Genomic DNA, 23,088 nt, shown 5'->3' with positions numbered 1-23,088 from the left:
AAAATTGACTTTGTTTTTTGGAGCATATAGGCTCGTTTTCGATTATACGACAGTCTTGTCAATTCGTCTTCTCGCATTCGTTTCTCTGCAATACAAGCCCTGCAGTGTGAGGCTTTCGTTACTTCCACCAGCAGCCACACATTTCGGAGCGTCCCGTTTCTTCTACAACCTCGCAAATGGTGCACGGACGTTTGCTCAATTTTGCGTCTTTATGAATTTGGTTTTTCCAACTGAACGGTGGTAATTATTTAAGTCATATTCTTTTTCTAATTTTGTTTGACGAATGCACAAAATGATAATGTGACTGCAGAACAACGAACTGCTACTAAGTTAAAAAGAAACTACCCACAAATTTCCATTCATTTAGGGAAAAAAGAATTCTTATTACAGAGACCTTGACCTTCATCATGGCCGTTCCAGTGGATTGTCATGCAGTTGTAGGTTCGAACTATGGTGATTCGCAAACCGACGAATCCTACCGCAACTACAGTAGACTCCTATTTATTCGCGTACTTCCAGATTATTCACGTTCGTCCCATTTTAACACGGTAGCTCAGTAGCTTCGTTATAAAGAAAATGATGTAAAGGAAAATTTTAAGAAAAATTTCCTATCAGTATTGCGGATCTTGTCGCGAATAATGGGGAGTCTACTGTATAGCAAAGACATGGAGCGCTGTTACATTGAAGGCCTAACCCTCCCAACATCTACCACCGTAGAGTTTAGTCGTACAGTTTCAAGCAGTTTACACAGAGTGCGAACAGTTTTAGAAACAAAATAATGTGAAATGATCAAAAATGATTTGCTAAAGCTTTCCATAAACTTCGAAATAACATTTAAATTAGTCATATTTAACCTCATTCATTATTCAAGTTCTTATTTCTAGTCTTCGTGACGACTCCAGCGAGGTACTGGGCGCCTCCATCGTGAAAATAAACAGGCCTTTTGGGGTGCAGCGGATCTTAACAGTTGAAGCGTGATATTGTTTAAAACAAATAATTAATATAATAAACAAACAAAGTGAACTGTAAAATGAAGTTGTAGTCATAGACTGGAGTATCGTTTTATAAGATGCCACTTTCCACGATGGAGACGCCTAGTACCTCTTGAGTTGTAATGAAGTTTTTAAATCAAACGTTAAATAACTTTGTTCATGAAACATGCTAGAGCATGTTTGCATGATAAATAAAGTATGTTTGAAGTATCTTCCCAGGTATGTATAAAATTTTCAGCAATTTGTGAACTCTTTTGCTCAACGGCGCAAGGTTTTTGGCAATCCAACCATTCAAATGACCACATTTAGAAGTATCTGTTATGAATGCCAAGAAAAATTGAGTACAGCAAGGGAACCTGCCCGAGAACAGAGACGCTGCGTCATTTTGTACCCGCGTAGACTCTCAACGGGCCACTAGCGTCGTTTTAAACGACGCGTCCTGCCATTTGTTCATCTTTTTCTTTTAACATGTTGTTTACGTTTTATACGGAATTTTGACAAGCCGCGACGAGTGGCGTCGCTATCTCGGCATGACCTCAATTGTTTGGTCGTGCGCAAAAGTGGTTCATTCCGTTCGCATCGGAACTTCCTCTTGTTCTTTTTCACGGAAATAAAAGTCATCTCTAGTTCTACAAGGTATACGCAGAAAATTAGATTTAAATTCACGAATAAGTATTCTTCATCATCAACATATCTACAGCAAAATGTCTACTTCATCGCTATTAAACAGAATGAATAATAAAATTGAATAAAACCAAACTTCAAAACACTCTTGACTATGTTTCAAAAGTACTTAACGTCAAAAAAAGTGTAATTAATATCAATTTCATTATTTAAGTTATCTTTGGAATGAAATAAACCAAATGATATGCACAACAACACGCAGATCTTTGCTTTTGAAGTTATTTCTACGTACTAAAAAACCCAAGTGCGTGTCAAAAACTGCATCGTAAGTAAAACTGCATGTTGTTCTCGCATGCCGATAGATGTTATCCGTGCATGCATGTCGATATAACATTTGGGGTACACTGAAATGACAGCCGATGAATGCGGATGTATGCACTGTGGAGCGAAGACCACACGCTATACGCGTTTGAACGCTTCCGTGTAGCATCTCGGCAAGACAACAAAAGCTCAGAGGGAAAGCTTTGAAAAATCAATTTAGTCCAAGTAAGCTTCCAACGTGGATAGTTTTAAAACATTTTCCATTTCTGAAGTTTTGGGAATAGCACGGAAACATTAAAACAGATTAGAGAGTTACAAATGATTGTGCGAATTTAAAAAAAAAACTATCAAAACAGTCCAAGCCAAAATGGCATAACATAAATTTGAAAACGAAGCTTTGAAGCTTCCCGATTTCGCACGAGTTTTGAAGATTTCCGATGCGATCTATTTGAACGATTGTGCAGTGGCATGTGGAAACGCGCTTCATATTGTTCAAACTGGTTCAGAAGCACACTCTTATTTTACCGTGTGCGTCCGTTTTATAATGTATTCACCTAAAGTTTTTATAATATTTTCAATTACAAATTAATAAACGCTAGTTGGTTAGTAACACTTAAATTCTTTTAATTCTTCACTACCAAAACTGTCGTGTTTCATGCATTGAAATATAACACTAGCTGAATTAATGAATTTCATACGTGTCTACGGATATTTTCATGAATCATAATTGTGGAAATTTGCAAAAAAAAACCTACCTTGGTTTTGCTCAGAATAATATGATTTTACTTCTCCACGCAGTCATTTCATCGAAGTCTAAATTTCTATCATTCTACATACATCATGCAGCTTTTGACACTGGAATACAATGTCTCGAAGCTTGATCCAACTGTCTCAATATCGAACCTAGCGCCTTTTCTCGGCCTATTATTTATTGTACACTCGATCTCACTAAAAACACATCGTAGATCGGCTACTGGACAGTATTTTTCCGATCGGGTAGCAAGCTTTCAACTTCCCGAACGGGGTGCGATGCTGCCCGGTGGGTTAAAATGTCACTCGATACGCGTAGGTAATGCGCATTGTTCGATGAGCTGTTCTGTCTGCTTGCTGGCGCCACCGGAATTAGTGTCGTTGGCGCAATGAATGTGACCTATTTTTCCGCGTTTATGTTGCACATTCTTGGGGCACATTATAAATGAATTGATGCCTGGTTCAGCAGCAATTTCCAGGTAAACGGCCCGTGTCGCACTGCACGTAAACAACACGTCCCACCCCTTCGCCGCTCGCTGCTCCGCTAATGGCCATAAAGAGGAGGCCCAAAGTAGCGAAAACAAAGAAGCGGTTCGGCTGTGTTTGTAAGTGTGTGTTCAACTTTTATTTAATTTTTAATGCCGTGAAAAAGCTGATGCACGTATTACAAAATGTTGCGATTAATGGGAAGTCGAATATTTTGCACCACCAAAAACGTAATACTGCTTTTCCTCATTTTAACTTTTCAAAAGCCTTAATGGAGGCGCCTGGTGTGCGGTAATCAGTAAGCTTGATGGAGGCGCCTAGTAAGCGGTAAACGGATCGTTGATGGGGGCGCCCAGTACCTGGTAGACTGAAGGTAGGTCAATCCTTCACAAACTCTCAACAATATTCTAAATGATGTAATTAATATGAAAAACAATATAAACGGGATTTATAACGGATCAATTCCAAAACAGATCTTTCAAATGCTCTAACAAATGCACTTTTAGGTCATGACATGCAAACACTCAATTGCGGAAACTACCAATACTAATACCGTTGCACGGTTCAACAGTCAGGAACGTGATGGAGTAAAAAGAGAGAGATGGACCTTTCGTACCGAAGCTTAAAACGGTCAAAGTCTCTAATATCAACCGTGATTGAACATCCTCACTGCAAGGAATATGCAGCGCTTGTTGGCACGTTCGAACGTTGATCATAGTAAGCCGCTTATAGAGTTCCCACTACCAGGACAATTTCGGTAATGCTAGCCGTTTTCCAATTTCCATGCTAGAAAGAAACCGTTTCACTGAGTGTTTACACTGAACGTTGTGCTAAACGGTCACCAAAATCTTATCAGTTGCACGAGCAGAAATAGTTTCATGTTATATATACTAATATTATAAAAAAAGTCAATTCTACGACTATGAAATAATTTTAAAATAGGACAATTCAAATATTTCGTCAACAACACCTCTTGCTACGCGATGTACGTAATCAGCAACGCCAAGTTACACTGCAACTATTGCAACGCAAATATTTTGATTCGTTTGCTTATTTTGGAGAAATTTGTTTATTGGACGGCTTTCATTTGGCCGAGATATTTGTTAATCAGAAAGTATCTGAATCTATAGAACTAATAGGTTTAGAATCGGACGACAGTGATGAAAAAAACCCACAACAATAACATTTGACTGCAATTGAATTGCAACAGCATACACTAAAAGTTGACAACAATATTGAGCCCAAACGAAAATCGGTAAAAATATGTAATTGAAACACAATCTGGTGCATAGTCTAGTCTACTTGAAGGATAATAAGAAAAAGCGCTTACGGTTCGCTGAGCCCATCGGGTGTTTTGTCATTTTTTTCCTGATTTGCCTGTTGAGCTTGCTGCCTGCGCTGGCGTTGATGGCGCGAGTCATCGCCGAGTCCGTACAGACCGGCAACGGCAGCCATTATTGTAATCGTTCCACTTTACACGCGTATTTGATAAAAAGTACACCTTTGGTAATCACTTTTGGTTTTGTCTATTAAACACCGTTTTAGTTCGCGACAGTAAATAGTGATAGCTAGGTGGTTTTGTGTTGTTTTCTTTTCCTTTTTTTTGTTTTTTTTTTGCAAAAGCTACCGGATGCACCCACTGTTTTCAGCAAACACACACGCCTGGATAACACCGTAAGAGTTGGCGGCGCTCCGTACTGTTCCCCCGGAATGGCATCTGTCACATCCGCATGGCATCACTCGAGAAAAGCTAAGTCTATCAAACAACGCTAGTCGAGGCACTTTACAACTTGTTTCGCACATCGATTTTGGTCTCGTTCCGGCAAGTGCTGGTGGTGCTTCGCTTGCCCAGCATGAAATTGTACATGGTGCAGACAATCGTATCAGTCTTGCAAGAACACGATCTGCAGTTTACAGGTACATGGAGAAGTCATCACCGTTGGAAGCTCGATTCCGTGCAGTCCTCTTTGGTGAACGGCCTGGACGGAGTGTAGTTACAGTGGCGGTACAAGTCGGTATGCGTAATAAGCGGGCAGGCTGATCCATGAAAAACACTGAAATTGGTATTGGTGTAGAGATGTAAACATGAATTTTAATACTGTCACTTGAAGGTCACAAGGGGTGGAAATCTACCAACATTCATTAATATTTTTGTGCTTGAATTGTTTTTTTTTTTTGTCGTTCGCTGCTACTTCCCAATACTCTTCTATCTGTTCATTGTCACAGATTTTCAGATCACATAACTACTCTCTAATACAGCCTCCGGCATTCTTACGGTGTCCTTGGTCGGTATGAATAATCCATCCCTCTGTTCCCACCTTTGGGATACATCCCAACCAGCCAGCAAACGAACGCAGAACTCACGATTTCCTCCACAATCTCTCCACACATCCAAGTAACGAATAATTTATAATAGCCTTTGCTACCCACATCTTCACAGCGAATTCATACGTGACCAATTGTTAAGCAGGAGATCTTCCAGTGTTCGCAACGTGCATTACATTTGGTTCGGAGGATCCCTTCGTTTCAGCCATCGTTTTGCATTTGTCTATGGGTGCTTTCCATAGCCGTGCCTAAACCTAATACGTCTTTAGCGACGTTCAACGATAAACTCACACATCTCGGGTTTAATAACTGCGTAATATGTAATACCACAATAAAGGAGCATAAAACGAACTCCCCGGTACCGACAAACTAGGCACGCACGAGGAACGATACGGAATAGTTTCTTACTTTATATTTCAAACCATGTAAAACGTTCCTAAAGTGTACCAGTTTTAGAAGTTGAAAATACCAGTAATCATTTTTTGTGTAGATTAATTACTCCAAACAGGGTACGAAAGCAGCACGTACCACTGGATGGAACAAAATCGATGCGAGGCTTCTTGTGTAAAATATTAAAAAAAAACGCTGCGACGAACATCCACGAACTGCGAAGAAATGGACTGCGCCTCCAGTATTTATGTTGCGTTATTAACGCCGCGCTTTTTTTTTCTTTTTTTTTTTTAACAACCACCCGCAATCAAAATCACTCGAGTCATGTCCAAAAATAGACTTCAACAGTGCGGCAGAAGCTACCGCCATTTCTTTATATGGGCTGAAAATTCGAGCCCCACAACGGTCCTTTATTTCTGGAAATAGAACCCAGCGGAAGGGAGGTGCGGTGGAGTCCAGCGTGTGTGTGCGGAAAGGAAGGGTCCACATCCCAGGTGACCGTTTTAGCAGTTCAGGACTGTTACAACAAACAACGCACGCCACAGCTCCTTTGTCCCACCATGGAAGCTATAGAGCTGTTCGGAATCCCGGTTCGATTTCCCAGTTGTGTCGCATACCCACCCCCATCGAAGGGGTGATTCGAATTCACTAGCGACTGCCTCACCGCATACCGTTTGCTTTCCATCGGATGCTCGTAGTTCGAGTCCCGTTGGCGCCATTTGTAGAAACACTATTTTTAAAATTGTCGAAACTCGTGTTTTCAAAGAAAATTAAATAAAATACTTGTAGAGTTCGAGTGACAATGGAGGAAATACAATGTTTTCTATCCACCACATAATGTTTTAAAACACGCGTCAATACGGTCTTAAGCGTGAACTTTAAACCGTCCGCGAGTAGGTCTTAGTTGTAATCCAAGCGACCTTTTGATTCCAACAACTAAGCTTGCAATTACAAAATTTTTGACTAAAATATTTACAGCCTAGGCTTGACTTTAAGAATTCAACATGAACCGTGTTTGTTTCTTGATATTCTCAAAGGGATGAACCAAGAAACATACATTATAAAAAAGGTTTCCTCATACAGGTAAGCTATCTTCCAAATTGCTTCAGTTTACGATTAACTATACAGAAAAGATAAACCAGTATGTAACTTGCATATGAAACGATGATAATTTAGAATTTGGGAAATAACAGGGAAAACGACAGTGAAAGAGAGTAAAAACTGGACGGTAACAATGGTTTTTGATTCAGATGGAGTGGCAGGTCACTGAGAAAAAACAGGGATTAGAAATAATCTGTCGGAAATTTAGTTATTTTATTCGCTTATTGCGCATGGTCGCACGCCTAACCAAATAAGCGCACGTGACATGCAGTGCATGCAGTTTGAAAATACTCCGAACGTTCGTGGTAAACCGAAGGGCCAAGTGACAAATGAGCGGATCCAACCTAATTTATTGTTTTCAAAGCCGTGTGTGTTGGGCCATAAACGGGTTTTGATGCAAGAGTATTGAAAAAAGTATTTGGAATTGAATTTTCGTGAGTTTTTCGGCGATACAAACTCATTCATTTAAGGGAGGGAAATCAATGTTAATGCGCTGCTCGAAACCATGGGGCATGATATTTATGCGACGACCACCCAACATCAATCCGGCCGCCAAGGCACAAACACGTCCTCGACGCAGTTTGCTTGCGACGCAGTGTGAAGTGAATCGAACGAAGAGTGGACGACATTTAGGCCGTTGATGAAAGACGCACACTCATCTGAAGATATCGACTTCAGTTTTTGTTCGGGCGCGCTCGTGCCAAAAAAGTTTGAAAAATGAGAACGAAAAATGACAAATGAAACCTATAACGTACGTTTAGGTAGTTTTTTCTAAACCAGTAGGATATTTCACTTCATAGTTTTCCTTGTTTGAGGAATTAAGTAGCATTTTGTTTGCACTTAAATCAACACTACGGAGTAAGTAGTTAGAAAAAGACTAAACTAGCGGAGTGATTGAAAGGCGCACAAAAAAAAAACACACACACACACACACACACGTCAAAAGATAGCCAGCTAATATACTGAACAAAGGCAGACTTTTTACACATCGGTCAAGTATTGACCGCTCCAAAGGTTTGGTTTGTTGCTCGGAAGTGTGCTTCTTTATCAGAAGCATCTTGTATAGATCGTTTAAAATCGTTTTACTACGTACTTTTAGTACGTTCGGCATCTAGGAAAACGTATTTCTTGTTTCAACCATTTGAAAAGATAATCGCAAAAGAAAAAGGGGTCAAATTGGTCACTTTTCGCTCGGAGCGTTTGATAATTCCTGCTAACCGTATTCTTCCGGTTGCGGATGTCGGAGCTGGGGATGGACCCGGACGCCGATGGCACTGTGTTTAACTGTTTCACCGTTCACAACAGCACCGCATCGGGAGCCCAATGTTGAAGGTTGGTTCTGGTTGAGGCACCGTTTGCATGCAACTGCCACATCGGAGGCCGTGCGTGGTGGCACAGTGCAGTAAGCAGAGTGTGCGTGGTACCACCGTGCCGCAGTACACAACACTTACAGCGACGGGTTGTAAATCGATTTAATTATAGACGGTGTCGGATTCCCTGGTCGCCTCGCGGTGCCGATTGGCAGTGAGCCATGTTAATTACCAGCGCGCTCGTCGGTACCTAAATGTCAAAAACTGTTGACAAACAAGATGCTTTGTGATTGACGATGGATTCACAACTGGTTCCCGCACGGTGGGCCGGTGAAGCTGGTTGCTAAATCCAACTCCAAATGACTAAAAATCCAACTTTTCCAACGCAATCGTTCGAGCAGCACGTCGGTCGGTTCGAAACTAGTGGCCACGCAAAACTGAGCCGATTCCGTTGGAGTTTGAAAAACCATCGTTATCGACCGCTCAAGGCGGGCCGATTGGCTGGGCCTTTTCGCCACCATCGCCACCGAATAATCCTGACTTGCAGAACGAAACCAACTGGAGCTGTCTTGCAGCCTGACCATCGAACCGCACACGTGAACACAGCGCTTAAGTAATCGAACTCGCTGACCCGATGCTCTAAAAGGTGCACGACATTCCTTAGAAGCCGTACCCCGTAGGAAATACCATCATGCTGCTCCTTGGTTACCTGGCCTGCGCTTTCGTTTTGTTGTGGTCAGTTGCTAGCGTGGCGTGACGCGGTTGTTTGATGTGGTTGATTGAGGATGCTAAGGTTTAAGGATATGAGTATGTATAATGCAATCGTACGAGGGGAGAAAGGGTGCTGCGGTATGGTAAAATCCCTTTGGCTTGGTTGTAAAAGCCACCTCCCCCCCCTCGGATTAAGTTACACAACAATCTCACCTTCGAACGGAACCAATCGAAAGCGAAAACTTTGTAATTGCCACAAGAAAACAAAGTTTGTCGACGACCCGCAAAAACCGGGATAAATCGATAAAAATTGACGGAACTTTTATTCTCCGACCCGGAGTGTTCAAATTCAGTTTGTCTAATAGAGTTAAAAAAAAAATTAAAAATTAACGACATTTTACACAAGAGGGAAAAAGCCCTCCACCTAGAGCGTAAAGGTGGTAATGGCGATCGTGACCTGTCTAAAGGTCTCCAAATGCGTTGCTTCCTTTTAGTGATCTTTTTGAAATGCTTTTGAGGTCGTTCAATATGAAAATAAGACCTCGTTTAGCAAGCTATTTCATCCACATACTTTCCTATTTCCCCAATATACTCTCAGACTACGACTCATTGAAACTTAGCGAACATCCTGTAGAATGAGAGGTTTGAAAATGTGTTCACGATATTGAACTTATCATACGCAGGTTTGTCGTTACGTTGCCCGGGGTTTTGAAGAACCACAGTCGAAAAGGGGGGGGACGAAATAATTAAAAAAGATTGTACATAACGCTAGCGACCTGAACAACGCTGCATAGTGTTCGGTTCGCTTTTAGCTTCTGCTTTATGGCACTTTGGTTGATTGATTAGCCGAGCAATATTATTTAGTAGAGCGATATCCTAGCATTAGGGGACACTCACTGCGGGGGAAAAAAAAACCCCCCCGGTGGCAATGATTCACAGCAAATGTTGAAGCTCATTTTCTACACCGATCCTCTTTAGTTTTATTTTGCAGAGGATCTCGGGTAAAATTATTGCTTTTTATTGTAAACAGTGAAAAGGTTTTGCGTGGGGGCGTTCCGGTTTGTTGGAACTTTTGAGAGTATTCTTGCCTGCTCCAGTAAATAAAGCTTGAAGCCAGGGATATTTGTGAACAAGAAGGTAACATGTTAAGACCACTTACTGCACCAACCATCTCTTTCAGCACATTAATCAAACAATTACGTAAAATGCCAATCGAAAGGAGAAAGAACAAATTAATGTGTCTCCGAAGTCAGAAGAATATTACTTTTCCAGTGATTGAAAGAAACGGTAGAGGAAAATTTAATAAAGCGTAACACGACACTACTAGCCGCAAAAAGAACAGGTACATCGAGAATGGTCAAGCAAAACGAATGCAAACGATAAAGAAAGGATCTAGAAGGAAGCACATTTTGGAACAGTGATCCTTAAATATCGTTCTGCGATGGTATCGAAGTTGTCAGCTCGGACGTAAATAAAGGAATTCTTATGCTAAGCTAAGCTGATGAAACAATCAAACCCAACACTCCAAGCAACACACAGACACAGGGAGGGGGGGTTTGCACAGTGTCGCATTTCATCGCGAGAAACAATGCATCCTGCTGCTAGTGCCAAGTTTAATTGAATGGTAGCGGAAAATGTAGCACAGTTTGAGCATTTTGATGTGTGGTGGGTTGATAGATGAGCGGAACGGAAAGAAGCACGCTGCGGTGTGTGTTTGCCCCGAAAGCGAAAGAAGCGACCGGCATTGGAAAGTCATACAACGAAACTTTGGCGATGGCAGCAGGATCAACTGCGGCATCAATTGTCAATTTAATTATACTATCGAAAGCGATGCCGATTTGGCTGACCCAACTGCCATTCGGCTTTGTAAACACCAAGTGGGAGACATTCACCGTGTTGTAGAATGTGCAACTGTGCGGCAGGTGCTCGGGCACAACTTCCATTCAGCGATACAAACCGCGACTTTTAAGCACAAGCAATCGAACGAGCGAACGAACGAACGAACAGCTTTTTTTTTTTTTGTTTGTAGTCAAGATGGCCCACCGCAAGCGAAAGTGTGTTTCAAAAACAATAGATATTCACACGATCGTATGAGACATGGCTCGCGTTCACTCTCACGCACACGCACGATTTATCGCGAAACAGGCAAAAACACACATTCGAGCGTGTAGCTATTAAGCACTCGATTTACCTCGATCCTTGCTCATTATTCACACTGTTTTACGCTTCCTCCTCCGTTTGTTTTTTGTTGCTCGCACGCACTAGTGTTTAACTTTCGCTGGCTCGCGTTCCTCGTTGTGCTGCCGTTTTTTTCAAAAAACTTCTTTTGTTCAGCCCTCCTGTGCTCCGGTTGCATTTTCCCTAACGCTTTTCGGCTTGCTCCTACACTCTACTGTCTCTCTGTTCCATGGGCTGGCTGTTGGCCCCCGACTTAGAACCAAATAGAAATCGGGTACGTTCAATTTGAAGTAATTGCTTGCTTACGAAAATAGAATCTGTTGTATAGTTGCTACAGCCAGACTCATCGTGAGTTTTCGCTTTTGTAACTTCTTGTTACTCGCAGCTCCTGCCTGTCCTACGAAGCGCTGCTGGGGAGCTGATTTTTTTCCTTTTCCACACGTTCGACGCGATAGATTCTCCACCGCACGGTTTTGCACACGACCAGGCTTGTAGAGATCGTGGGCCCTTCAGCGTTGGTCGTGCGATTTTTGGGAAGCCTCGCTCGACAGTTCACAGTAGTGCCGTGTGGCTTGTGGGACAGAGAACCAAAACAGAATAGCACGGTACGTTTAAATACGGGTTTTTTGGTCTTGCGCCCCGTGGTACGTGTCAGTTCTTGCTCCTTTCGCGGCCCTTTTTGGCGTTACAGGTTTTTACTCAGCGAAACGGCTCTCAGCAGCGCGCAGGCAAGGGAAGGTCTGCAGTGAAAACTTTTGTGCAGAACCCGATTGACTGAGCAAGTATCAATGCGGCAGCAAAAACAGCAACAGAAGGTTTTCGTAGAGAGCCCCGGCCCCGGCAGGAGAGCCCATCCTTGCACACACACACGGCGGTTGCTCTTCGGGAGCTCGGCACAGCGCGCACAAAACTTCCTTGTGTGTCGGTCGGTCGGTCGCTCTCGCCATATCGCACAGGAACGAACCGCGGCCAGTCTCTTTTCGTATTGTAACTTCCACCTTCGTTCAAACTTTGCAGGAGCAGGAGCTCCGTGGAAAAAAAACCGTTGAACCAGGTAAAAACCGCCGAGCGCGGCGGAGAGCTGAGGATGCGAAACCGAAATTCACCTGGTGCGCGCACTGTAACCTTGTTTTCCCGCCAGTTATAGCCATCCGAATGACGTTTTGCTAAATTTCGTGGCTGTCGGGAACGGTATCTGTCGCCTCAGCAGCAGCAGCAACTGGGAACAACAACAACAACAGAAAAAAAAAATCTAACATTACTGCTCTGCCTTAGCCTGTCAATCGGACCTATCGGCTGTTGCAGACCACGGACTTGGCCCGCCAGAGCTCTCCGAGAGAACATTGTTGTTGGTGGTACATAGCCTTTTGTAGTCCTCGATGCCATCGGGTCACTATAACGAATACTAATACCTTCAGGGGTGGTGCGGTGGCGAGATAAATCGAGCCTTGAACTAACCGACCTAGCGATCATATATATATAATATATATTAAATATATAAATACCTACACCGCTACTCAACCACGCTTTGTACACATTTATATGCCCATTATGCGTCACACGAGAGACTGCGAAGCTAAATTGAGTAAAGTTGTACAAGAGCGCGGCAGAACGCGAAGGATTAAGGTTTAACAGAGAACACAATGCTCTACTGCAGTGGTCGGCACAGTTGAAGTGGCTAACTGGCCGTCATGCAACTGTTCGTAAAACAATAAAAATACTTTCCTATGCCGATTGGCAGTACAACAAGCTTACCCCTCATTTTACCTCAATCGAAACATTTAAATATCGTTTAAAGTAGCTGCATCTCGGATTCGTGTTTGTGTTTGCATTTCCCTTAATCGAACACCTGGCCGCCGCACGTTTGCCGATCCCTGCGCTAATATATAGCGGTTGTCTCTAGGGGGGGAAAAAAATCATAAGTCCCGCAATGCTGCTTCTCTTTCAAGCTTTCAACGCCTTTCTGTCCATTCGATACATGCTAGGCTATATCGTTCTTTATACTGTTGTTTGAACAAACGTCTGTAAATAATTGCCTACTTAGGCCTAATGAAAACATTCGTGAGCTTCGCGTGTCTACACAAAACACCCGAACTCTTAAAACCAAACAATATTCCATTTCGGGAATAACGAGCGAACGAGTTCTTTCTCAGATCAAAAAAGAAAAAAACTACAGTGCTTGAGAAACCCATTTTAATACATAGGTCGTTCGGGTTCAACCGTCAGCCAGATACCCAATGCATCTCTAATTATACTGGCAAGGGTGCACACCTAATCATACCGAGTGCATCGTTCACCGATCGTATGCTAGAGGTGTAATTATCGTGATGAATGGTACGCATTTCAAGGATGTAGTAGAACAAATGGAGACCGTTTCAAAAACCACATCCTACACCCATCACGTAGATCCACGATCGAGAACAATCAATTTTCAGCTGTAACTGTCAAATTAAAATTAGCAAACAATTTGAAAAATGATCATCACCATGCAGCACGGTATAACCTAAATCTATGAAAGTGTATTAGTATTTAGTAGTAGGTAGTTAGTATTATTAGTAGTTAATAGCCAGTTGTTTTTAAATAGAAACAGGGAAACTTTACATCATTCAGAATTAGACCTCGAACGATCACCTTCTATCCCATAACTTACAAGTAATTTGATGTATTAGAAACTACCAATCTCTAATATCTTGGCAACATGAACACATCAATGTAGTCAATATAACACATTTTGCATTACAACTTCTTTGTAAAAAATCCATTATGACCAAGTTGCTCTGCAACGTTCAATATTGTTCTTTGCACCAGATATTAATCAGCTACTCCCGTCCAAGAACTACACGACCCATACGCAGGAGAAGTCGAGGAAAACTAACCGAGAGGATTTCGAAAAGGGAGATCAGCGACTGATCAGATCGTCACCATGCGGCAAGTGTCGAAGAAGATGGCAGAGTTCCAACAAAACACTTTCCATCTTTTGATTTGACTTGAGAGCCGCATACGATAGCATAGCCGTCGTATCATTCAGACTTGTAAGAATGCCCGTGACCAACGTCACTGGTTAGGTGAAGGTGGGTGGATGGAAATCTCAAGCTCCTTTGCTTCCACCAAGGAACTGCCCCAAGGGGATGGCACACACTCCTTCATCTTTCAGTCGCTACCACTCAGTTCCGATCTCCGTCGTTTGCTGCAGCGAATCGTATTCAAATCGCCGTTGCCGCCGCAGATGTATTGCTGAAGAGATTGGCAGAAGGCATAGTAGCTTTCTCGTTCCGTTCTTTGAGCCAAAAGTTCCCTCTGCAATGGCTACAACTCATAGCTCTGATGAAAACACACGTTCGTAAAATCGCGATGTCGTGACCATCGGGGACGATGCTAGATGGCAACGACTGGGAAAGAATTGAACGCTTCACGTCTCTTTTAAAGCATGTATAATATAGTTCTATCTGTATTCGATTTTAAAGTTCAATTGGGTGTAAGACGATTCGGAAAGCCGGAGACGGAACTGAAACCCTCTTGGTGGCCTACCGTCCGTAGGATCATTCGAACGATCACTGTACTCGAAGTATGCAATGCATAAATACGCTCAATTGGGCCACAGGATAAGCAATTACTCACCCAATCTAGCATTCCACAGTATTTTTTTTATTTCTTTCCTTTAGCGGTTACATCCCAAATGAGGCTCATCCATGTTTTGCGCATTAGCGCCTGAAGGTATGCAATTGGTGTCAAATGTATTCTTTTCGGACATTACTTTCGAACATTAGTTTTCAAACTGTTGTTTCTGTTAAAAGAAAACGCAATGTAAATTAATCATGCAATGAAGTTTGAGAGTGTTTTAAAGACTACCAGATGGTATGCTACCCTGTAAATGTTGGCGTAGCAATTAAGATCTATTAGATAGCTGAAAGATTGTTTTTGTAAACTATTTGTTAAAACACGACTCATTGAGGTAATGAACCTGTTGAATCTGGAATAAAGAACCTAATATAATATAATACAATATAATCTAAATGGGATTTCGGATTTTGCCTCATTTGGAAGTCTGCCAATCAGGAAAAACAAACATCACATTCATGATGTTCTCTTAACTGTGCATGCACCTACAGCTTTGCAATACTGTAGTTCGTTTTTAAACATAAGTTTCTACGAATGACTAGGACGTTGTTTTAACAATTCTATTTTACAAAACCCGTTACAATACTAACATAACCACCCTTCTTGCAATTAGACCAACTGTACATTATACTCTACAAACAATCTACGGAACAGTATGGTGTGTGCGAGAAATTCTAATTTGCCAGAAAACAATTTACAAAATGTTAGTAACTGTCAACATCACATATTCGATAAGATCGTTAGTGCCAGTAACATTTGAATGCCTTGTTTGACGTTTTTTTTATAACAAGCATATGGATTTATTATGGTTTCCTTACGATCCTTTTCCACAGCAGAAAAAAATGTGTTATACAGGTGAACTTGTTCCTCTTAAAGGTTCTTAACAAATAATGAATTATGACTCCCAACTCATGTTCGCTTTTTTCTCGAGCAGCGCGAAAAATAAAACATCAACAATCATGGTCCCATGGTATAACAATGCAAACCAGGTGTTGTCTATCTAAAATTTTCAGAATAACCGTGTCCCCATATTAAAACGAAGTGAAAGGTAAACAAACGTAAATCAGACAAGCAATACCAAAAAAAAAACTGGAAGATATGGATAAACAAACTGTCTTACTCATGTACGGTTTTCACATAGATGTTAACGAAATAAAGGTAGACAAAAAACTAGGACTCCAATGACAACAGTGTAAGATAAACACCGATTTAACAAAGGGAACGGAAAGAATATTGACTTATGTATGCAGTAACATGAAAAATATAAAAAAAACCTCCCTGGAAGACACTACTGATTAGCTCCATACATCCGCCGAGTATCGCTTCTGGGCTTCCATCTTCTTGATGTATTGCTGCGCTTCGCTTTCACTGAGTCCTCCTTTCGTACGAATTACTTTCGTTAAAATATTACGCACATCTGTTGCCATATTTTTTGCATCACTGTAAAAAGGTATAAAAAAATCATCAGAGAGCATTTCTTTTACACCTTACTACTAAAAGCCTTACCCGCAAATGTAGAAATGTCCTTTGTTTTCTCCTATAACGTCCCATATAAGGTCAATATCTTGCTCTAACAAGTGCGTGACGTATACCTTCTTTTCTTGATCACGTGAAAAAGCAACACGCAAGTTGATGACTCCACGGTCTTGATAACCTTCAAGTTCCTGGTAAAAGAATAAAATAGAATATGAATGTGGGAGCCCATCCAACAACCGTTTGGGGTAGCTAAAGTACTTACTTCTTCATAAATGAAGTCTTCGGAGCGCTTGCGACAACCGAAGTACAGTATCGTTTTGCCTATTTCCTTTCCTTCCTGCTTGCTCAGGTCGCGCTCTTGAATAAAGCCTCGGAATGGCGCAATGCCCGTACCGGGGCCAACCATGATTACTGGCGTTTCCGGTTTCGGCGGTAGTCGGAACTGGCTCTTACGAATAAAGATTGGTACGCGCGGGAGCGGCTCGTCGTTACTGGGATGTTTCTCGGCTAAGAATGTTGTTGCCACACCCTTGTTCGTTCTGCCCGTTTTTGTTTCGTACTTTACCAGGACGGCAGTGACATGGACCGTCGTTGGATGTAGTTTGGACGAGGAAGAAATCGAATAGTAGCGCGGTTGTAATCGAGGAAGCAGTTCACACACATGATCGATCGGTGGGCGACAGGAAGGAATATCTTCCAGCACGTGAACGATATTGCGACAGCTGTCTTGAATCCATTCCTGATATTTGGCCTTGCCTTCGGGAGCCGTGGAGGATATAAAGCGCAAGAACTCTTTGTCCTTTTCCTCCGCACAATATTCAGCCAACTCCTTCAAAATGTGCGTCCTAGGTAACGCAGTGATTTCCAAATAGTGAGTTAGAGCAGTGCGATAGGTAGTTGGGCAAGGGAATGGATGCTTTTTACTGCTATCTGTATCGGTATTGATAAGGGAAAATACCGCGTCGAGGTTGGCATCGCAGAGTTTTCCCAGACGTAGCACCAAGTCATTGTTGTTCACCGGATACATCGCCAAATGGTCACCGGCCTCGTACCGCATTTTCGATCCTTCAATGTCGAACTCAATATGCATGCAAGAGCGTCCGCCTGCTTTGTGTAACTCTCGATTTACTTTCATGGGTGCCAAGAATGGATTTTTAGCATCGAAAGGTGGGCGTTGTGTTTTCAACGAATGCAATCGCGCTACTTCACCGGTGTAAATACGATCAGCACCAACATCTGGTTGCTCTAGCAACCGATACTGACGCATCAAAACATCATCTCCAGTACTTTCAATTCCAAAGTAATCACAGACTGTAGGCCAGAACTTTTCCTTCCATGTTATGAAGTAGTCCTCAATGCTGTTGTGGAAAAAACATAAACAAATGATTGTGAATTACGGATGTTCGCATGTAATGAATGCTGGTTTGATGTACTTACTTGGCATCATCGTCGCCCAGTCCCAGCTCGAACACTCTATTGCCACCAAGCTCTTCTAAACGTTTGTCCACATATATTCCAACCTTGTTGTAGTGTTCGTATGTTTTGTTACCAAGCCCAAATACCTGCGGTAAACAAACGAGTCAGCATATGTAAACAATATTTCAATATTCAAGCAAGAAACAGGTTCTACAGCATGTCGTTATTCGACCAACTCATATTTAGCAGCATCGCATTGCGAAATCGATGATTGTTTTAAATTTCACACCAACCTGTTTGTAGTATTCTTTAAACTGCCCCAAACATTTGAATACTGGCGGTGCAAGCGCATTCTGTATACGTGGTAGCGGTTTAACCAATAAAGAATGGTGCGGGTGTACACAACTTTGGAAAAAAGCACGAATGCCGTACTTGTAGCACACAAGATATGCCATGTTTTGCTTTAAATGCAATCTCTATTTCACGAAAGAGGAGAAAACTTAGATTGACCACAACCACATCGTATGTTTCCTGTTAAGTGGTTTTCTAAGCACTGTTCTTCGCTCATTTCACTTTTCACTTGAAAAAACATTTGGTCCACTGAAGCTAACGTTATTAGAACGTAAATTTTTCACAACAACGGTAAAATTAAAGATGTTTTTTTAACCTTTCCAATCACAAACCGCATGATTTTCCCCTAACCTAAAACCACTGTGTTACATAAGGTAAAGTCATGCAGCATTTGACATTGCACGGCACGTCATGTTTGACGTGTAGCTAACAAGATCAATATAGCTGTAAAGATGAACACAACATATAAGGTTTTTCTATGAAATATTAAAACATTCTTTTCATGATTCCAATCTTTAAGATCATTACCTCGTATTAACTTTGCTGTTATTAGCAAAAAAAAATGTTAAAAATGGAATGATGATGGGCAATGATTGCCATCGATTTGCCAAAGGTTGCTACAATGAAACAATACAACAAATAAAACGTAATCAATGCCACATGCAGAAATTCAAGCACGTAAAAACAGAGCAGTTCTTTTGTTTCGTGGTCGATTTTGAAGGACTTGTTACTGATAAAGATTTTTTTTTCAAATCGTACATGGGCATTTTCTTGTGTATGAAGCAGGTTAAAATTAGGTCACTCGGCGCCATCGCAATGATGGTGCAAAAGTGCACAAAGAAATAATGTTCCCAATCAACGGAAAGCTGGACATTTGGGTGGGCTTCCTCTGTATTTGTTCGGTTAACACATTGAGGAAGATTATTTAGATATTCAAAATCATTTTTCTAACGATTCATGAAGCATTTTACCATCGTGACAAACACGCAGTAGTTCGTCTGATAATTTACTGTTCGTGCAATAAATGGAAGATTGATTCAAGGAGTAATTAAATCCCATCCTTTTCATGCTGTGCTGTACACATCTAAATTCATTATAATTTCAAACAAATTCAGAGTACTGAAAATCGATCGTAGATTGAAGCCACCAAGGGATCAAGATAACCATCTACAGCATTGTAGGATGGCTGCACTTAAATGACCGGCGAAGGCTGTTCTGCACGTGTGTATAATTCACCAAGGGCAATCACCAGAGTCTTTAACTATTTGCAGCCTGTTTAACCGGGGCTTCATCACGGCCCTTGGTTTGCCAGCACCATGCGTTTGCTTCGTGCTACATGTCGCTCAGCACGTAACCGACCTGCAGCGTGTTACGAAGAGACCTGTTTAATTATCATTGCATGTGTACATGATCTCATGGACAGTTTTAGGATACTAGAATGTTAACGCATAATATAGTTCGTGTGCTTTGGGTATTTGGCTTTGGGTACATGCTAAATATGGATCTTTCCTGTATCAATAGAGTCGGTATGGCCGTATTTTTGCGTTTGAATGCCCCGCGATTACACCCGATTGATCGCGTGGCCGGAATTCAACATCCAGTGTCAGTTATGCCCCGGAAAAGTAATATGCAACGCATTCAACGGATACTTATCTCAAGGGACCTTGATTGCTATCATTTACGCACTACAAAAAAGGTGGCCCTCTCCTCTCACAATGAGATTTTCAAATGTCTAACAAATTCACCATGACGTTTGCTTTTCAGCACTGTTGCGTTAGGCAACCTTGGAAAGATAAGGTTTAGATCACATGAATTACATAATAAGGAAATTGGTCGAATAAAACATGAAAAACATATAGGGAAATTGTACGCATTAATGTGAAACATACCGCATAGTTCAATCCAGTAAAATCCACTTCATTGTTTTGGATCCAATCGTAAAATTCCATACAGTTATCGGTTGGGTCACCCTCGCCGTAGGTCGCTAAACAAAACACCGCAAGGGACTTGTCAATGTTTTTCAACATCAGCAACTCCTCCTGTAGAAAACAAATACATAGTACGACCATTGGTGCATGTTTTTGGTGATATAAATAATTAACACTTACCATATTGCACTCTTCAGGGTCGGCTACCATACCCTTCATCTGATAACGTATTCCTTCTTTCGCAAGTCGTCCCGCGAACTCTTCTGCTGTTCCTGTTTGCGAACCATAAAATACGACTAAACGACGGCCGGAGGATTGCAGCTTCTTGATGAATGAGTTTTCCACCATTGTCATTGTGCTAACCGTTGTAGGTCTGTTTAAAATGAATTAATGATAAATTTAGAAATATAATAGCAAGTTTGCACGAGCGACTCAGAACTTCCTATCATGGCACAAAGCTTGCATGCACGTGAAAATTCATTATCAGCTGATTGTACTTACTGGATTGAATACGATTTGAACTGACTTGCTTGATTATCTTTCTTTCGATTTCTCAAAAGGTACCAAGCTGCGCCTGCAACCAGACTAGCAAGCAAAACCATATCTAATGGTCCGAGAAACGGCTCATCATTGCCATTTCCGGCTGGCACCTGGGATTCAACTTGGTCGGCCATAGTTGCTTCGATGTGTATGCCTCAACACCACGCACTACCAGTGAAGATTTGAAAACAGAGAAAAGAAGAATTACATTATCAGCATTATATTCGGTTCTTCGTTAAACTCAATATTATAATTTTAGAGCTTGCCACATCGTGGGCAAAGTGCACGGGAAAAATATCTGTCGTGAACGAATTGCGCAAATTAATTTCCAATGATGTTGTACAGGAACGTATTTGATTGAAAGTATCCATTTGGCATGGATGAACGGTTGCTCAATGGTATTATTTCTCCACACAAATAGTATTAAGAAACTGCACAACTCTGATCTCCGGTTGATAGAATGTCTACATGTTATTTCTCGGATGAATTCAAAATAAGTTGTGGATTGTGTGTGCAGCTTTACGTTTAGCTCAACGTTGGCATTGGGCTTATGACTGGATCTGTTCTGCGTGCAGAATTATTATTCGGTGGAGCACTGTAACAACACTTAAATGATTTCGACCTTTGCTCAATTTGAATGACTTCTGATAACGTTCTCTGCGATCAGAACTGTCCTCCGATTGCAAACTGACGATGATAAACAACTGTTGAGTGCGCCGAAATGGTACAACTAATTTCATCATGCTCAGAAATATTCCCATTTCTAGTGACCATACCCCTTCCAGTGGTACCCTTAACCAATACCAACCAGGTAGAACCTTGTTATCGAAGCAATATAAAATTGCAAATCATCTCCTTATTTTTCCAGGCACTATCGTCGTTCAGCGGTGAGGTTTCTTGCACGCAAACATACTCGGTTACCCTGTAATTTGTCTTACATTAATGAATGACGTCGAATGTGACGTCAGATGCCGAAGGCCACGACGGTTAAATAGGCACGGTGGTTTAGCAGCGTTGCGAAGTAATTTACGCAAATGGATACACGAGGAGAAGGAACTTTCCAGTAAGAGTTTTGTAACCTTACGCCGCTATAACCGCTAGACACGAGGACGGTGGAATTGACTTAGAAACGATTAACCTGAGGCAGTTTTCCCTAGATCCTAGTTGTTTATAATGAAACGAGGCTTCTTGAAACGAAACGACATCAACTACATCGCACATCGATCCAAAACGAACCAGTATCGTGATATATTATCAATTGAGCAAATAAGAATGACACAGCAATTCTTACATTTTTTCGCAACTCGGCACCAACGTCAAACTTCAAGTGATAATCTCTAAACCCAGTTGGTGTTCAATGCGAACGCTCGAATCCCGGTTTGAGGCTTTCACTTCAAGTGCGACTGACACGGATGAACACTGAAACTTAACTAACCTGTGTGTTTCGCCTTAACGCAGACGGCGCCGTCAGCATATATGTGAGATTGTATGCTCAACCAAAAATGGTTGTACTCTTCACTTTACGCACACGCAGCTTTCGACGGCGGCTCTATGCCACAAGTGCTTTTATGCTGTTGCTACGCACATGTGTGTTGGGTCGTGATGCGCAGTCCGCTTCCACTAGCACCAAGCAACCTCACCGAACATACTGGAAACAGTTTTTGGAAGGCAAGAGCTACTTTATACCTCGTTCACACAACTTCCAATCGACAATCTACAACCTGCCCAAAGGCACCACGGAAGTGAATCGTTTCAAACAGAACGTAGAGTTAAATACGTGCTTTTTTGCATACTATTCAACGACAATTTGTTTACAAATCTTTTGCAAGCGTTAAAAAGTTTTCTCGGAAGCAAAATAAACTCCCACTGAGTTATTTTTTAAAGAAATTGCTACCTGGCAAGGCGATCAGTCAATTCCCAGTTGGCCAGTTTGTACATATATGCTAGCTGTCAAACTAACAAGGCTGTTTTTCATTCCGTGGCCTCATCTGCAAGGTCAATGCAATATGCCAGGTAAGTTTATGACGAAAAATACCTGGAAATTTATTAGGGCTTCAGGGATACGGCCTCGTGGGTTCGAATCCCAAACGAAACCGGGCCCTCCCCGGTATGAGCAGATTGACTGATCCACGTACACAAACGAAGACGAAGAAGATATGGCACGTGTCGACGGCTGACATTTGGAAAGCAAAAAACACAATTTTCCTGTTTTCTTCATTCCTTTTTTGAATATTAGACGCGCACTTTTGTCTCGCCTAAATTAGGCGTATCTGTTTTAGCACCTCAACGTTTTTTTGGTATGTCATAGTTAGTAAAAAAGATTGCCTGTGAAATTGTATAAAAACAACGCTACCTGTTGAGAAACACGACCAAAACCAAGTGCCAAGTTAAGCACGTCCACATCTAGATGCACCGAATGGTCAAATCATGATATTTAGTATATTTCGATAATCCAATCGGATTCATATTGAAATCTTCAAAGACGAGATCAAATAATCTGATCGAAGTTTTCTTTTACCTTCCTTTATTGGCAATTACGATCAAAAATTGCTTGCCAATGGACGTTTTGAC

General features: G+C 41.6%; 2 protein-coding genes across 8 annotated transcripts in view; both read right to left on the bottom strand.

Annotated features, from left to right (window-relative positions):
• The window catches only part of LOC131269446 (potassium voltage-gated channel protein Shaker), a 48,523-nt gene extending 35,390 nt beyond the window's left edge, over positions 1-13,133 (bottom strand). For 4 of the 6 annotated variants that reach the window (XM_058271804.1, XM_058271807.1, XM_058271801.1 and 1 more), the window contains exons 1-2: positions 11,495-11,723; positions 4,504-5,227 (exon numbers count right to left, since the gene is read on the bottom strand). In XM_058271804.1, the coding sequence (XP_058127787.1) occupies positions 4,504-4,628 (125 nt within the window). In that variant the 5' untranslated portion in view covers positions 4,629-5,227; positions 11,495-11,723. Of the gene's footprint in view, positions 1-4,503; positions 5,228-11,201; positions 11,310-11,494; positions 11,724-12,955 lie in introns of those variants that run through there. The other 2 variants (XM_058271803.1, XM_058271802.1) reach the window with 2 other exon arrangements.
• Positions 13,134-15,905: 2,772 nt separating this feature from the next.
• On the bottom strand, positions 15,906-21,937 carry LOC131269441 (NADPH--cytochrome P450 reductase). Of its 2 annotated transcripts, XM_058271796.1 has the most exons (8): positions 21,809-21,937; positions 20,479-20,685; positions 20,158-20,350; positions 19,939-20,088; positions 17,720-17,844; positions 16,545-17,640; positions 16,313-16,470; positions 15,906-16,246 (listed from the first exon to the last, which is right to left on the bottom strand). In XM_058271796.1, the coding sequence occupies exons 2-8, from the start codon at positions 20,649-20,651 to the stop codon at positions 16,102-16,104; spliced, it is 2,040 nt and encodes a 679-aa protein (XP_058127779.1). In that variant the 5' UTR covers positions 20,652-20,685; positions 21,809-21,937; the 3' UTR covers positions 15,906-16,101. The 2 variants fall into 2 exon arrangements, with proteins under 2 accessions (XP_058127779.1, XP_058127780.1); XM_058271797.1 differs by lacking the exons at positions 19,939-20,088; positions 20,158-20,350; positions 20,479-20,685; positions 21,809-21,937 and adding an exon at positions 17,992-18,269.
• Between the last annotated feature and the right edge of the window lie 1,151 nt (positions 21,938-23,088).

The sequence above is a fragment of the Anopheles coustani genome, chromosome X (genome assembly GCF_943734705.1).
Source record: "Anopheles coustani chromosome X, idAnoCousDA_361_x.2, whole genome shotgun sequence".
NCBI classification, from domain to species: domain Eukaryota; kingdom Metazoa; phylum Arthropoda; class Insecta; order Diptera; family Culicidae; genus Anopheles; species Anopheles coustani.
This window is presented reverse-complemented; position numbering and strand designations above follow the sequence as displayed.